General features: G+C 32.3%; 1 protein-coding gene across 1 annotated transcript in view; it reads left to right on the plus strand.

Moving 5' to 3' along the window:
• Nucleotides 1–15,352, plus strand: part of LOC109606700 (formin-like protein) — a 35,199-nt gene that overhangs the window by 16,416 nt on the left and 3,431 nt on the right. Inside the window, exons 3-9 of the mRNA XM_049967983.1 lie at nt 9,572–9,658; nt 13,364–13,443; nt 13,499–13,826; nt 13,911–14,159; nt 14,214–14,474; nt 14,531–14,780; nt 14,834–15,319. Coding sequence (XP_049823940.1) covers nt 9,572–9,658; nt 13,364–13,443; nt 13,499–13,826; nt 13,911–14,159; nt 14,214–14,474; nt 14,531–14,780; nt 14,834–15,319 — 1,741 coding nt within the window. The remainder of the gene's footprint in view (nt 1–9,571; nt 9,659–13,363; nt 13,444–13,498; nt 13,827–13,910; nt 14,160–14,213; nt 14,475–14,530; nt 14,781–14,833; nt 15,320–15,352) is intronic.

Genomic DNA, 15,352 nt, shown 5'->3' on the forward strand with positions numbered 1-15,352 from the left:
CGTGACGAAAAGGACTTTATTAGTTGAACGGTGCAATAATTGTATGCATCGCGTCACGAAATTACAATAGAGGCTACGGAAAACCTGTAGTTTCGACACATTATAATTTACGCATGCCATATTATTTACTTGTTACAAACTGGGCCGTGCATTTAAATAAACATCATGTTGGTTAGTGAAAGTCATTTTATAAAAGAACGCGTTGACATTTCCAGAAAATCACATGTTTTAAGCGAAAAGATGATGTCGATAATTATACTCTATTGTAACTTTCAAATGTTTGTAAAAATGTTAACTATATTTAAAAGTTGAAGAGCAAGTCTTGAATAAACATGCTATAAAATCTTTAATGAAGGTCAGTTAGAATTATAATTACAAACAATAAAAATTAAGTACATAAAAAAATTTCACCATTTTTAAAAATAAGTCTACTTGAAAAAGAAATGAGCGAGCAAATAATGGAACGTCTAGATAAAAGATATGAATAAAAACAAACAAACAAAAATTTATTAAACTGATTAAAAAAGTTTATCCAATAATTACAGTAATAATATTTAATTATTCTATTTTTAGAAATCAGGAAAATTGTTACGTTTATTTAAAATATACTTACATTACAAATTCCTCTATAAAAAAAAATTAACAGTGAGTTTTATAAAAGTATTAATTGTAAATATAATAAAACAAAACCTGAAACAAAATTTCAAATCACAAATCATTTTTAAAAAGCTTTGAAAATAATTAATTACAAAAACTTTTATTTGTCTTTTAAACGTGCTCCATTTGACAAATTGATAATAAAACATTTAAAACTTTCTAAATAAACAAACTAATTCCAAAATTTTGGTTTATTTAAAATATATTTTCAGCGTATTTATTGTAAAACTTAAAACAAAATAACATTTTTAAAAATATTTGTAGAGGAAATTAATATTAATTTCTATAGGTAGAACCAATAGACCGACTAATACTAATAATAATATTAAATTATCGCATTTGAAAATATGGAAAATATTTTTATTTATTTAAAATATTATTTCAGAGTATTAATGTAAATAAAATAAAATAAGACATTAATTAGAATTAAAACATATTTGTAGTTTTATTGCAGAAAATTTTGAGTGAGCAAATAATAAATCCTCAAGATAAATAATAATAATAAGAATAAAAACAAAGAAACAAAAATTAGTTAATAAAAGTGAAGACTATCAATTTCTAAATAGATTTTTGTAAGTTATAATAATCTTAGTTATAAATAAATAAATTTTCTATTATCTCTTTAAATGTGCTCCAACTAAATGTTAAATTATTTAAAACATTTCAGATAAAGATAAATAGACAAACTAATTTCAATAATAATTTTAAATTATTCTATTCAAAAATCAGATTTCGTAAAATATGTTTTCATTTTGTATTAATTGTAATAAGTAATACTAATTTTACATTATCGTATATGACAATCTGAAAAATATGTTATTTAAATATGGGTTCAGGGTATTAATTGTAAAATTAAGGAAATTTTCGATCGTTCATTAACAGTTCAAAAAACAAAAATTAATTATTAAAAGTAGACAACTTTAAAAAGTTTACCCAGTGAATATAATCTTAATTATAAAATTGTAAGATTAAGCATTAAATAGATTAATAATGAGTTTTTAAATTTACTTAAATTGACAAAAAGCTAATAAGGAGCTAATTTAATTAAAACTTTTATAATATTTCAAATTTTTTGTGGTCCAACGACAATTTCAACATTAATTTTGAATTATCTTATTCAGTTTCACCTTCATGTAATTAATTGTATTTATGTATGTATATTTTATGTAAGAAAATTCGAGTAAGCAAATAATATGAATAAATTCAAATGAAAATATTTTAATTATGAAAATTACAAAATCCACTATTAATATATTTAAACGTGCTCCATTAGGAAAATAATGTTACATGTTAGCACACCTTAATTAACCTAAAAATATGTAAAAATAGCAAAATATAGTTATATATTTTTACTGTAAATTATCATAATTCAGAAGTACATAGAACATTAAAATATACCATACATAAAGACACAAATATACAAAATAATTAGAAATACTTATTGGAAACATCAAATATTTAATGTGTTTGGGAAAAACTGGATGAAACAAACTGCCAGAAATTAAAGCAAATATAACAAAATATCTTCCCATGTCACTACAATGATTGGGATAAATAAAAAACATAAATAAATATTGACATGTTAAAATCAATAAGTTATTGATACTGTAAAATAAGATCTCCCAACTGAAAAAGTTGGATTTTGGAGTGATGGTAGATCAGTAATCTTTTGAAAATTTATCATAAATTAAACATTAAGAAAATTTCTATTTATTTTTTCAAAATAAGATTAGAAGTATTGATTATAAATAAAATAAAACCAAATCAGAAATAAATTTTATGATATATAATATATATACCAGTACCAGTACCAAGAAAAAAATTCATTTGAAAAATTGTTAATTACCCTAATTGAATTTTAAGGTAACAAAAAACAAAATAAATATTTGTAGTATTTAGGTTTCATTTACTGTTGTTATTTGCAGTTTAGATAGATACATTGAACCCACATTTGTAAATAAACGTAAATATTTTCCTGATTTACAAATCGGAAGATTAACTTAAAATTATTATTGAATATCATATTCATAATCCTGTCCTGTACACGTTCGACGATAAAGCTGCTAACGGTGAAACTTGCAGACATGTGATAAATTATTTGGTTTATAAATTCCATGAATGATGAGTCGATATAAACAATTCACGAACCTTCCATAATTATGTAATTTAATTTTATATGATTGGTCCATGGAGAAAAATTTTATATGGTTTTAGTTTGGGTCATAAATTGTGGGTATTTATAAATTTAACGGCTGAAAAATATACACACACAAAGTGGTATACTGATAGTTTTTAAAAGATAAAGAAAGGTTCACAGCCAATTTATTGAACATTGTTCGTGTTGTTTCGACATTTCACTTTGTATAAGTAAAACTGAAATCGTTTACCGGTAACAGAACTAATCAGTTTCAGTTGTTAGAAGCGAATTTCATCAACGAAACTCGTAAAAAGGCAGTTAAACCGCCCGATGTTTGATTAGTTCCTAATGCCTGTGACCTCACAGCATTTTTCCACAATTTTCTTCCAGGTATAATAAAATTTGTGTTGAACCACGATGTCAATGACCCACTGGTAAACGTTGCCTCAGGCCAAAGGTATGTAAAGGGCGACAAATATACTCATAAACGTCTGTGGTTTACATAATGAATTGACATAAATAACACCAGAGGGGACGTGGTTTTTAAGAGTACCAAATACCTATGGAATTTCCTGAATACATCCGAAGATTGCTACAAAATCAAAAGCATCCAAAATAAACGTAATCCACCACTTTTACTTCCGTCTAATTGTAACACAGCACTGCTAAATTACATAACGTGACTAACGGCGATTTAAAAACACATTGCAGACACTAACGACTTAAAAAGTGACAGTGTTACTAAAAATGTGCCACTTGTGAAATGACTCATTCACTATACCAACGATTTCGGCATCTAGACTGCGCTTTATCTGTTGGTGGTCATTTAATCGGCCAAGGTTGGATGGTGGATTCGTAATTATTTAAAAGAGCAACGAACCGTTCCCTTCGTTTTGTTGTTCTTGTGACACGGAGGCGCCAGGATTTGTTCTCCTGGACGCTTGGCACTTGTCCAATGCAAAACGAAGTTGCTGAATTATTTCGATCTGGATTTAGATGCGGTATAAATAAGGGCATTAGGGAAATCGGGAGCATTGGGACAAAGACGTGCGTCGATGTTCTTTAAATCAATTTATTTTTATGGCAAGCAATTCGGTGGCCCGAAGTGGCTTTTTATTATTCTTGGCTGGAATAATTACGCGTCATTATCTGGTTATTCCAGCTTCAGAAGGAATTACTAACTAATGCGTGTATTGATTAAATTTTATTAGAGATAACATAAGTATATAATTAAAATGTATCCTTTCATTTTATTCATTTGTTAATAGCGGGTTTTGCAAAGAATTTATGTAACTGAAGTTTATTTATTTTCTGAACACACATACTAAGAAGTACTTATATGGATGGATATTATTACTATTGGCTAACGTCCACGTATGGCCATCACGCATATTTGTTTTAATTATTTGAATCGAGATTTGTTGCCGTTTTAATTGGTCGAGCGTTTGGAATAATTCATGTTCAATTAGGATGATCGTTTGATACAAACATCACGGATTAAACTTCTACGTGTCTGTTTAACACCTTAAAACGTGGCGATTAAATTTGATATTCCAATTTATATGTATCTATTTAAAAATAAATATTATGCGTTAATGAACGTGTGACCATTTGCGCATCTCATACGTAAGAAGTCTGGAATTAATTAATTAATTGTAATATACTTAAGTAACATTTTCAATACAGTCGAATACTTCGATAACACGAAGCAAATTGGTTGGCATTGGTGTATAGGGAAAAACATAAAATATTTGGCACAACCTTCGATAAGTCGATTTCCTTCTGCCTCAGGTAAACTTCTCGAGGTTTTTACTTACTGATGATACCTGTCTTATGCCCAAACGGGATTCCCTCTCAGCAACAATTTAAGATCAATTATCGATTGATTAGAATAATGTCGGAAACTTCTACCATTTACCTTATTGTATTTACATAATTTCAGCATCTTACATTCTAAATAGAGGTACAACCTCTACAAATGTAATGATTATATTTCGTTACTAAACTTCGTGTGAGAAAACCTATGTATGAAAATGTTGACAAAGCAATTCAGGAATAGTTTAGTCATAGCTTTTTTTGAAAATAAAAATTATTTCGTCAAAAACAAATAACTGACATTTTTGCATTATTATTAAAACTTTACATAATATCATCATTATAATAATAATATTGATTGCTTTTTGTATATCTTCTGTTCATACTAAAAATCTGGGTTCGAATTCCATATTCCCCAAATTTCTAGTAGAAGACGCTCCACATGTTCCATGTCATTCGAACGGTTAGAATGACCCATTAAAGGTCTCCCATAAATGTCCCAAATATGTTCTATTGGGTTAAGGTCTGGAGTGCGAGCTGGTCAGGCCATATTATTAATCCCATAACATCAGTAAGATAATTTCGGACAACATGATCTGTATGTGATCACGGATTATACTCCATTAGGAAATTTCGACCCATAAAAGGTACATATGGCAGGACATGTTCTTCTAGAATGTTCAAAATGTAACGCTCAGCATTAAAGTTCCCATTATTTATCACCATCAAGTCGGTAAGTGTTGTTAAAGAAATGCCTCCCCACACCATAATTGAGGCCCTGTCAAGGAAGATGGTATTTACTTTATTTAAGTTACATTGAGCATATCTTTCATTTGGCAGTCGAAACACGAACGTGTCTATTAGATGTGGTCAGGCAAAATCTAGATTCATGTGTAAACAGAATTTTTTCCGAATCTACTTCTATCCAATTTACGTGCTTTCTAGCAAAATTTGACCAGGCTCTACGATGATTTACGGTTAAGCTCGAGCAGGAACAGGGGGTTGCAAATTATCTTTCCTACTTAGGAATATTTGTGGAATAATTTTAATACTTATTCAAATCCTTCTACGTTTTCAAACTGAGACTGTAAACTTCTTATAGTCACAAACCGTTGTCTCAAAGTTAAAAATCTCAAAAAACGATCTTGAGCAGGAGTTGTAGAACGATTTCTACCTTGACTTGGTCTCCTAGCACGGTCACAGCCTCCATGTACCGTTGTAACATACAGAAAAAGGATGTATGGGATACACCAAACCTTTCAGATATTCTGCAGTAACTTCAACCTTCTATTTATTTTTTTCAGTTCAAAATAAAATTAATTTTTTGAAGAAAAAATCAATAAAATGATGTCATCAACTAAAGTAATAAAATGTGAAAAATGCCAGATACTGATACAAATGATTTTTCAGAATCAATTTAAGTTCTGCCATTTAAAATGTGCTATAATTAAAAAAAAAAATGACCATCTATTATATTATGGAGCATCTTGTCTTTCACACAACCCGATTAAACTCGATGCATACACTTTTGCTTAGGTATTATCTTGACATAATTCGTGTCAATTACTTCGTGAAGCCAATTGACCGCGAATTCTTACCATAATTAATAGGTTAAAACGCAAATAATAGGTGTAATCTGAAGTGACTTGTCAGACTACATCAACATTACTTTTCTTTTTGATAAAAATTGTTAAAATGCAGATAAGAACACACCAAATTGTTGCCGCCATTTAAATATATGTTATCAAGGAACTAACTTCCGTCTACGGCTGATAATTATCACGTCAATCTGACGTTATTTTGCAAACATTTCCCGCTTCGTAATTATTTTTGCAATTGCACCGTTGATGGACTGATGTCGTTCAAACACCACGTGTCCATTGTGCATATAAATTTAACCTTTATCACGTCGCATTCATATTTATCAATCGTCCAACGCCGCACAAAGACGGATTAATCTGAGGTTCGGACGGTGTGAATCGCTTCTTCAAATCCCATTCAAACCGTTTCGTATTGTGCATTCACCACTGCACACGGACTTTATTCATGGGTATGTGGTAAACATTTGTGTGTTGATTCATTTAATTTATGCGCTGGTCGTTGGGAAATTGGGCTAACTTGATGAAAATATTCAGATCTCAAAGTGCCGATTTATTTTTGTGATCAAAATATAGTATACGATAAGTGGTGGTTGCGTTTGAGCTGTAATCAGACTTAATCTGACGCGTGCGTGGTAACAAACTTAAGTGGACTGGAGTGTCTTACATCACTACTTTGATTCAGTGAACATTCTCGGAATTATTATATTATTATTAACTTTTTCACGATTAATATTAGTCATTAGACGTGGTGATCTCATCCGTGACCTCTGTCGCTTCCAATACCACCAACTGCGATTGCCATCGGTTTTATAAACGATGAAAACACATTTTTTCATTTCTGGCTAATTTAAAGGCAAAGTAAACAACCGACCTGTCAACTGCAACAACAACTTGTTACAATTTATTTTCGCGCAATTAGCGGTACTTCAAGCAATAAACCTTGACTCGAGGCATTGAATTTTTACTATCTGTGTCAATGGAGCTGTTTAGGAGTTGTGATGTTTAGTGGACATAATTAAAATAAATGTTGATTAACTTGTACTAATTAACGGAAAATATGCGCAATTAAAACACGAGTCGTTTGTCAAATACGTCAACGTTACCGATAATAAAATAATGTAAACAAGCGGTGACACCGTTCGGTACTTCTTTTACTCGTGGTTCTTGTTATTATTTTATTTAAATTGAACACCAAATAAAAGAAGTAACATCGAAAAGCAACAAGTTGAACACTATTTATTTTTAGAGCATGTGTCATGTTTCTTAAAATACATTTTAGGTTTCGTGTATACAATAAAATTCTTCTAATCGTTGGCTTAATTCTGCTTACAGAATAAGGTACACCATTTAAAAGACAAGTACCACCGAAAGTTAAGAAGTTGGATATATTTGTTAGTACAAAACTTTTTAGGACTTTGTATTTTGTTTCTTCTTCTAATCATTGATTAACTTTTCCATCAAAGTTCATAAAGTTTACTAGCCTTTATGATGTTTTTTTTTTACCTCGATCATTCTTTAAAAGTAAAGTTCCATCGAAAACCAACAAGTTGGATACGTTGGTACTGTTCATTTTTCGTACATTGTTCATGTTTTAATATACATTTTACGGTTTTATTGTTTAGGTTTGATGTTTTCAATAAACTTCTTCTAATTGTTGATTAACTTATACATTAAAGTTAATGTTTTAAACTGATTTCCATAACTTTGAGATGAATAAAGTTTCTAAATATCATTTGTACTTTAAAAGAATTTTTCTAGTCTTTTTGATATTTTAAAAAACATTCTTTAAAACAAAAAAAGTACCATCGAAAACTAACAAGTTAAACATATTTTTTGTACTATTCATTTTTTGAACATTGTATTTTGTTTCTTAATGTAAATTTTAAATTTCTATTGTTTAGGATCCGTGTTTTCAACATAATTCTTCTAATCTTTAATTAATTTATACTTCGCTATTAAAAAGTAAACTAATTTCCATATATAATAATATAATTTCTAATCTAATATACAACATATTTGGTGGTACTGTTCATTTTATAAAAATTGTGTTATGTTTCTTAATGTATGTTTTACATTTTTATTGCTCAGATTTAGTATTCCCAATAAACTGGTATCAATTGATGGAATATACAAATTTTCATAATTTCTAAATAGAAAAAATCCATAAATATAATTCTTCTAATTTTCAATTAATTTATACTTCGCTATTAAAAAGTAAACTAATTTCCATATATAATAATATAATTTCTAGTCTAATATGCAACATATTTGATGGTACTGTTCATTTTTTGAAAATTGTATTAAGTTTCTTAATGTATGTTTTACATTTTTATTGCTCAGATTTAGTATTCCCAATAAACTAGATTCAATTGATGAAATATACAAATTTCCATAATTTCTAAATGGAAAAAATTCATAAACATAACCTCTTCAGTTTTCTAGCATCGTTTACGAAACATCTCAAATGAGCCAACACCAGTAACAGTTTCGAATGAATCATTCACCAAATGTCTTGTCGCCGGTACCGAGGAATTAATGTGCATTGGTAAAAAAGCGCAGCCGTCCAAGTAACGCGATACAGGAAATGCGCCCGGCGAATAACAAATAATTTCAGACGATACGTCTCCACTTAAAAAACAAAACAGGGGGTTTCATTATATTAAGTGGCAATCGCCGTGCATCCGCAACGAATACAAAAGGAGTTAAGTCCGCTATTCACAAAAGTCTCTTCTTGTCTCTTCATGTTCGTGATTTATTTTCCGACGGAGCCCACGCATCGCCCGATTGATCTTGGAAGGAAAGAGGGACGGAATCGCTCACTCACTACGCCGCTTGTGGGTTTTAACTAAGATTTACTGCTTTGTCGTATCGGTATCAATTGATGTTTTAAAATTACATCTCGTTCAGATTAATGATGTTTCCTTTTTGAACTAGTGGATTTGGTGGTTGATAGGTGACACGACGAATCTATTATTATTTAGTTGAATCACATAAATCAATTTGAAATTGACTTTATGAGGTAAACCTAGGAATGGAGACTAAGCAAACGTGAAATTATAAGTATGGTATTCCAATCGTTGGGTCACTGTATGTCGACCCTGTGAGTCACGTGAGATAATGGTTTTTGAGAAGATATGATCTGAGTGTGCAAACCAAGAGCAACAACGACATTTGCAAACAAAGAACTAATAAATAAACAACTGATCGGCCGTAAAAAGAGATCATGGCGGACTGTAAAACTAGAAATTAACCATGACATAATGTTATATATGTTACGTTTAGACTTTTAATTTACTTAATTTGTTTTCGCAGTAATTATATTTCATGTGACGGAAACATTTATTTTGGCAATTTGTTGCAGGAAATGGTTCATGCGAAGGACCCACCCTCCTACTACCTTAACAAATTACGCACATATCTGGATCCGAAAGCGTCAAGAAGTCATAGGGTAAGTTGCTTAATGGTTTGTTTGTTAACGTTTTATAACCATTACCCTTTTAAATAATAAACTCATTATGAATAACATCTTGTAGATAAATATTTGTATGTCATATCCCGTTTATTACTCCGCAACTGTGTGGAAAAAATATCATAAACAAGAAGGACACAACTATTAAATAAGGCAATGAATACACACTTTCTGTACAATATCATCTTCACACATATTTTATTTATAGATTGTATTGTTTCATCGGACAGACGATAAAAAAATTGGCGCCGTCCATACTAGATACAGATATAACATTACTCACTGCCTAGATCTGTTTTTTTTTTCATGTGTGTGTTTACAGTAATTTCTCACAGCTATTTGCCCAGTTGAGCTTGAAGAGGGGTGTTTATCACAAATTAGAGACGCACAATTATCGACACCCGGGACAATGATCGCAACCCTCGCCAGTACTTTTCACACACGTGACTGATCGAATCTGGGGTCATAATTCTATTCGATTAATTATTGCTACAAAATTTATTTATTTATTTTTTTCTAAAATTCTTAATTTTTTATACATTATATACAACGGTGGCCAAAGAAATAGAACTACTACTTATTATTAATTAAGAAATGCACATCGCAAATATTCACTTTGTGTCAAAATCAAAATAAATTATACTATGAAACTAGTAAATTGTCGTTGGCAAATGTTTGTATTACATACCTCATGAAATTGTCCATTTTACCAATAATTTTCTGTAATATCTGGTCCTATACCATGTTAAGAAAAGCAATCCCAACACCATAATTATTCCTCCATCATTTTTCAAATTTCTTGTAGTGTATGTAGTGAAGGTCCAAACTTTTATTTGGTGGACAACGGACTTATTGTTTATCATCTGATATTATTCTATTGAGTCAACACTCCAAAGATCTCTTTGCCAAAATTCTGAAGGATAATTTATATATTTTTGTGTAAACTTTAGTCTTGTTCGTATACTCTTTTTTGGTATCAATAGTTTCAATTAACTTAAGTTGTTGAAAGATAATAAAACAAATTATATTTTTCGATAAATTTCTAGTAATATTTTTTTAAGCAAATTTCTATTTCTTGGAGTTTGAGAACCTTAGATGAATTTTGAGAAAATTCTTTAAATTTTAGGACATTTTTTGTAGTTTTTGTGATAAATAAAAATTGTTTGACATTTCTGTTGAGTTTGCACTGCTCAGGTTAGTATGATAAATCAATTAAGTAATCTGCTATCTACACAAGTACTCCCCTTATATTGTAAGTCAAATATTTGCATGTGATATCACAATATTTGTACATTTTTTATAATTACATTTCTCGGTGGCAATTGCATTAATTGCGCGGCGGAAGAAATAATATCCAAATAACATCGACACAACAAACGTTCTAAAAATACACCACCCCTTCGACAAATAACACCCGAGTTTTATTGACTCGGATGCAAATGCACTGGAATTAGTTCTGGCGTATCGGTTGACGTTCGTAGTAATTTAAGCATAATAGAAACATCTGCAGGCGCACATATGCCGTGGGGCCGTGCACTTTTATGTAAGTGTATCGAAAGAGAAAGAGGAAAAACGGCGGAGTGGGTTTTGTGCGCAATTTTAATCGTATCTCAAAACGACTGTGAAATTAAAGTGACGGTCGCAAACATCGACCAGACCACCCTATTTAAGTAGTTGAGGAGATTACAGGGATTATTTGGGATTGAGTACATGTGAAACACGCATTCCTAATTTGCCATGAGTGAGAGCCTTCAATAAATTTAATTCATTAGCTGACTAAAACCATTTAAAGCGTAAAAAATCTTTATAAACTTCTAAATTTATTCATATTATCTTAGGTTACACAAACGACGTTCTAAGATAAACAATAAACCCCAAAGAGTTTTAATTGATACCCGACACCCTTAATTTAAGGTCGGACCCAGGGTACCCATATGTGGATCTTTACAAATTTGTGGGTACTCGTGTTTGCTGTAATAAATTAGGGCCCTTTTTTATATTGTATGGGGTTGAGTGCACAATATTTCATCTTTGTGTCTGGTTAGTTTGTCGTTCATTCAAGTTTTTATGATTTATTTATACTAATAATAATTGAATTTTGTATGAGCTCCCATTTTTGGCCAGACACGCATAAATTATATTGATATAATACATAAGTTTCGAGCTGTAATTATCTAATTTATACAATTAGTGTAGAATCTTGTTTTAATAATTGCCTTTAAATGCATTTCCGTTAATATTAATAAGCGATGATTAATTCCAAGGATTGAATACACAGTGAATAGATGCAGTGAACCGAAAATTGCTCATTTATCAATTTTACCCTCACAATGGAATTTGTTTCATTCAATTCCATTCAATTAATTTTAACTGGGATTTTAGGTTTCTAGTTTTTTGTTGTGTAACAATGTCGTTTGCCTAAAAACAAATTATTTAGCCGTAAAACATTGCAACAGTCCGTATTTTGGTGTTTTTTATTTAGCAACAGATTATTTACATCAAACAACAAAAGAACTGACTAAACAAGTATTTGACCAAAGAATTTAATGATTCATGCGTCAATTTAGCTACATGTATTTCCGTGCCGGATTATCAAGTTTTTTATGTTCAATGTTTCGCATGTTTTGACGTTGTAATGCCCGAAAATTATTCGATTTTTTAAATTACAGACGTACAAACTGCTAAGAGGAAATTTCGAATTATACGTCTGTGTGAATTGTAGTGATTTATAAAATCATCCATTGAATTAATTATAATGGTAATAAGTAAAAGCAATTTGTTGTTGATTTTCCTTTCCTCTTATTTGTACCATTTGTTTTATTAAGACAAACGTGGAGTCGGTACTTTTAATAGAAGCTACAAAGTGCTCAAATTAGGGGGTTGCTTGTACAGATGTTGTGGTATATACTTTCAAAAGATGTCTATTTATTTACTTGCCTTTGTTGTCTTTGTGTGACCAGAAATAGCTTGTCGAAGACTTGTTTCGTCGAAAGAATTACGGGCATGGAAAATACTTGAAAATGTATGGGTTCATAATTTTCAAAGCCAGCACTGTTATTGTTTATTAAAGCGAACAATGAATTTGTTGCGTAGTCATAAAAATTTTAATGGTTTAATCATTTTTCATAATTATGTCACATTTCAACCGATTGGAAACCAATAATTTGTTCATCGAGCCAATTATTTACTGTCGATAATTCATGGCGTAAAGCATTAAATGGCCATTATTTAAACATAAAAGTGCTTTAATAACTCGAACTGAATAATTTATTCATGTATCGATAGGATGAACCAGAATTGTAACAAACGCTAAACTGCCTATTTAATTGTTGTACGACAATTTGTTGACACCAAAGAAAAACAAATATAAAATTGAAATTGTTGCGGTAACATCTAAACTCATCTTTGATCCGAAGCACATGATAAAATTTCTTTAATAAAATCGTTCTGACAACCAGAAATACGGACTGGATTAAAATTCCTTACGAAACGAGGTAAGAACCTTTCGGAATTTCTATGAGCCATTCAATAAAGTAAATCCTTCGAACGTTGATCTGGTTCCACCTATTCTGGTTTAATACTTCTCTGTTCATCCTACAATGGATTTTGCACATTTCTTTCGTGACATTTATTTAATAAAAATCGTGAACGAACAGCAATTTATTTAATTTTGGTTTGTTTCAGAAAAGAAAAATGGTCGTTGAGTCCACGTCAACGCAGGTCCTCAGGGATTTGGAAATATCTTTACGTACAAATCACATAGAGTAAGTTATATTAGGAAAATCAGTTTTAGGAACGCAGTTGACACCTTTTTTGTAGATGGGTTAGAGAATTTCTGAATGAGGACAACAACGGTTTGGACGTGCTGATAGACTACCTGAGCTTCCGGCTGGGTATGATGAGGCACGAGCAAAGGATAGCCGAGTCAATATCGGGGTCGGAGGAGAAACTGAATCCAAATGCCCACAGCACGCTCAACAGTACCGCCCTGGACCGGACAAACGGGCACATCCGGACGCCGCTGGAGATACCGGACAGTCCGAGTATCAAGAGGCGATCCAAGCACGTGGCCAAACTCAACATGGGGGAGTCCAAGGACGATATACACGTGTGCATTATGTGCATGAGGGCGATCATGAATAACAAAGTAAGAGGGAAATCGGAAATGATTTAGTTGCTAAGCAGAAGGGTTATTTTGGCTGATGCCTAAAGTGCATGTATTTTATTTTAGTACGGTTTTAATATGTTAATACAACATAGAGAAGCCATAAACTGCATATCGCTGAGTCTCATCCACAAAAGCCTGCGAACGAAGGCTTTAGTTCTGGAACTGTTGGCTGCCATATGTCTTGTGAAGGGAGGACACGAAATTATCCTTTCGGCCTTTGACAATTTCAAAGTCGTCTGTCACGAGGAACATCGGTTTCAAACTCTAATGGATTACTTCCTCAACTTTGAAGTCTTCCATATAGAATTCATGGTAAACTATCAGAATCAATAAACGGATTTATTTTTAATCATAAATTTGTTGTAGGTTGCCTGTATGCAATTTGTAAATATCATCGTCCATTCCGTAGAAGACATGAACTTTCGAGTTCACTTGCAATACGAATTCACTGCCTTAGGTCTCGACAGTTATCTGGAAAAACTCAAGTTTACCGAAAGTGAAGAGCTTCAGGTGCAAATCTCCGCTTATTTGGATAATGTTTTCGACGTTGCCGCCTTAATGGAGGACAGCGAAACGAAAACTGCTGCCCTAGAAAAAGTTGGAGAACTGGAAGACGAATTAGCACAGGTATAAACTTAGAAGATATGTTTGTAAGTGTATTATATTTGGGAAATACGTTGTAGATGCATGAACGAATGCAACAACTAGAACATCAAGCTTTGGAACAGATAGCAACGTTACAAACGGAGATGATTCGTATATCAAAAGAAAGAGATGACCTTCTAGAAGTGAAGAAGAAGACAGACGAGGAAGTGTCGACGCTGAGGCGAGTGGTACAACACCACGAACAAGAATCCAAGAATCGACAGTCCATGTTTGAATCGAAAATAGCCGAACTCGAAAACGTTAAGAACGTTCCGAAGAGCTCCTCAGGTATGTACAAATCCATCTTGGATGAAATTTGCTAATAAAATTTGTTGTTGCAGTAACCGGTATCTGTAGTTTGCAAGACACTACTACAGAACCGACGAAACCGGAGCCAGTGGTTACGGTGGCACCGCCGCCACCCCCAGCTCCTGCCGCACCCCCACCGCCACCTTGCCCGCCGCCACCGCCACTCCGAGGTGTCCCTCAGGCTCCCATACCACCACCGCCGGCCGGTTTAATGCAGGCGCCCGAGGGAGCAATGACGATCAAACGCAAGGTACAGACCAAACATAAGCTGCCCACCATCAATTGGATAGCGCTGAAGCCGAACCAGGTTAGGGCCACGATATTCAACGAGATGGACGACGATCGGCTACACTCTTGCATTGATTTCAACGATTTCGAGGAGAGGTTCAAGATAGGCACAGGCCTGCTCGCCAATGGGGTTTGTGATAATACGGACGGCTTGTCCACGTATCCCAGCAAGAGGTTCAAGAAGCCTGAAAACGTCTCTCTACTGGAGCACACCAGATTAAGGAATATCGGTAAGTATTCCCTACATGATCAAGAATGTGGCT

Source organism: Aethina tumida, chromosome 5 (genome assembly GCF_024364675.1).
Source record: "Aethina tumida isolate Nest 87 chromosome 5, icAetTumi1.1, whole genome shotgun sequence".
Lineage (NCBI taxonomy): Eukaryota > Metazoa > Arthropoda > Insecta > Coleoptera > Nitidulidae > Aethina > Aethina tumida.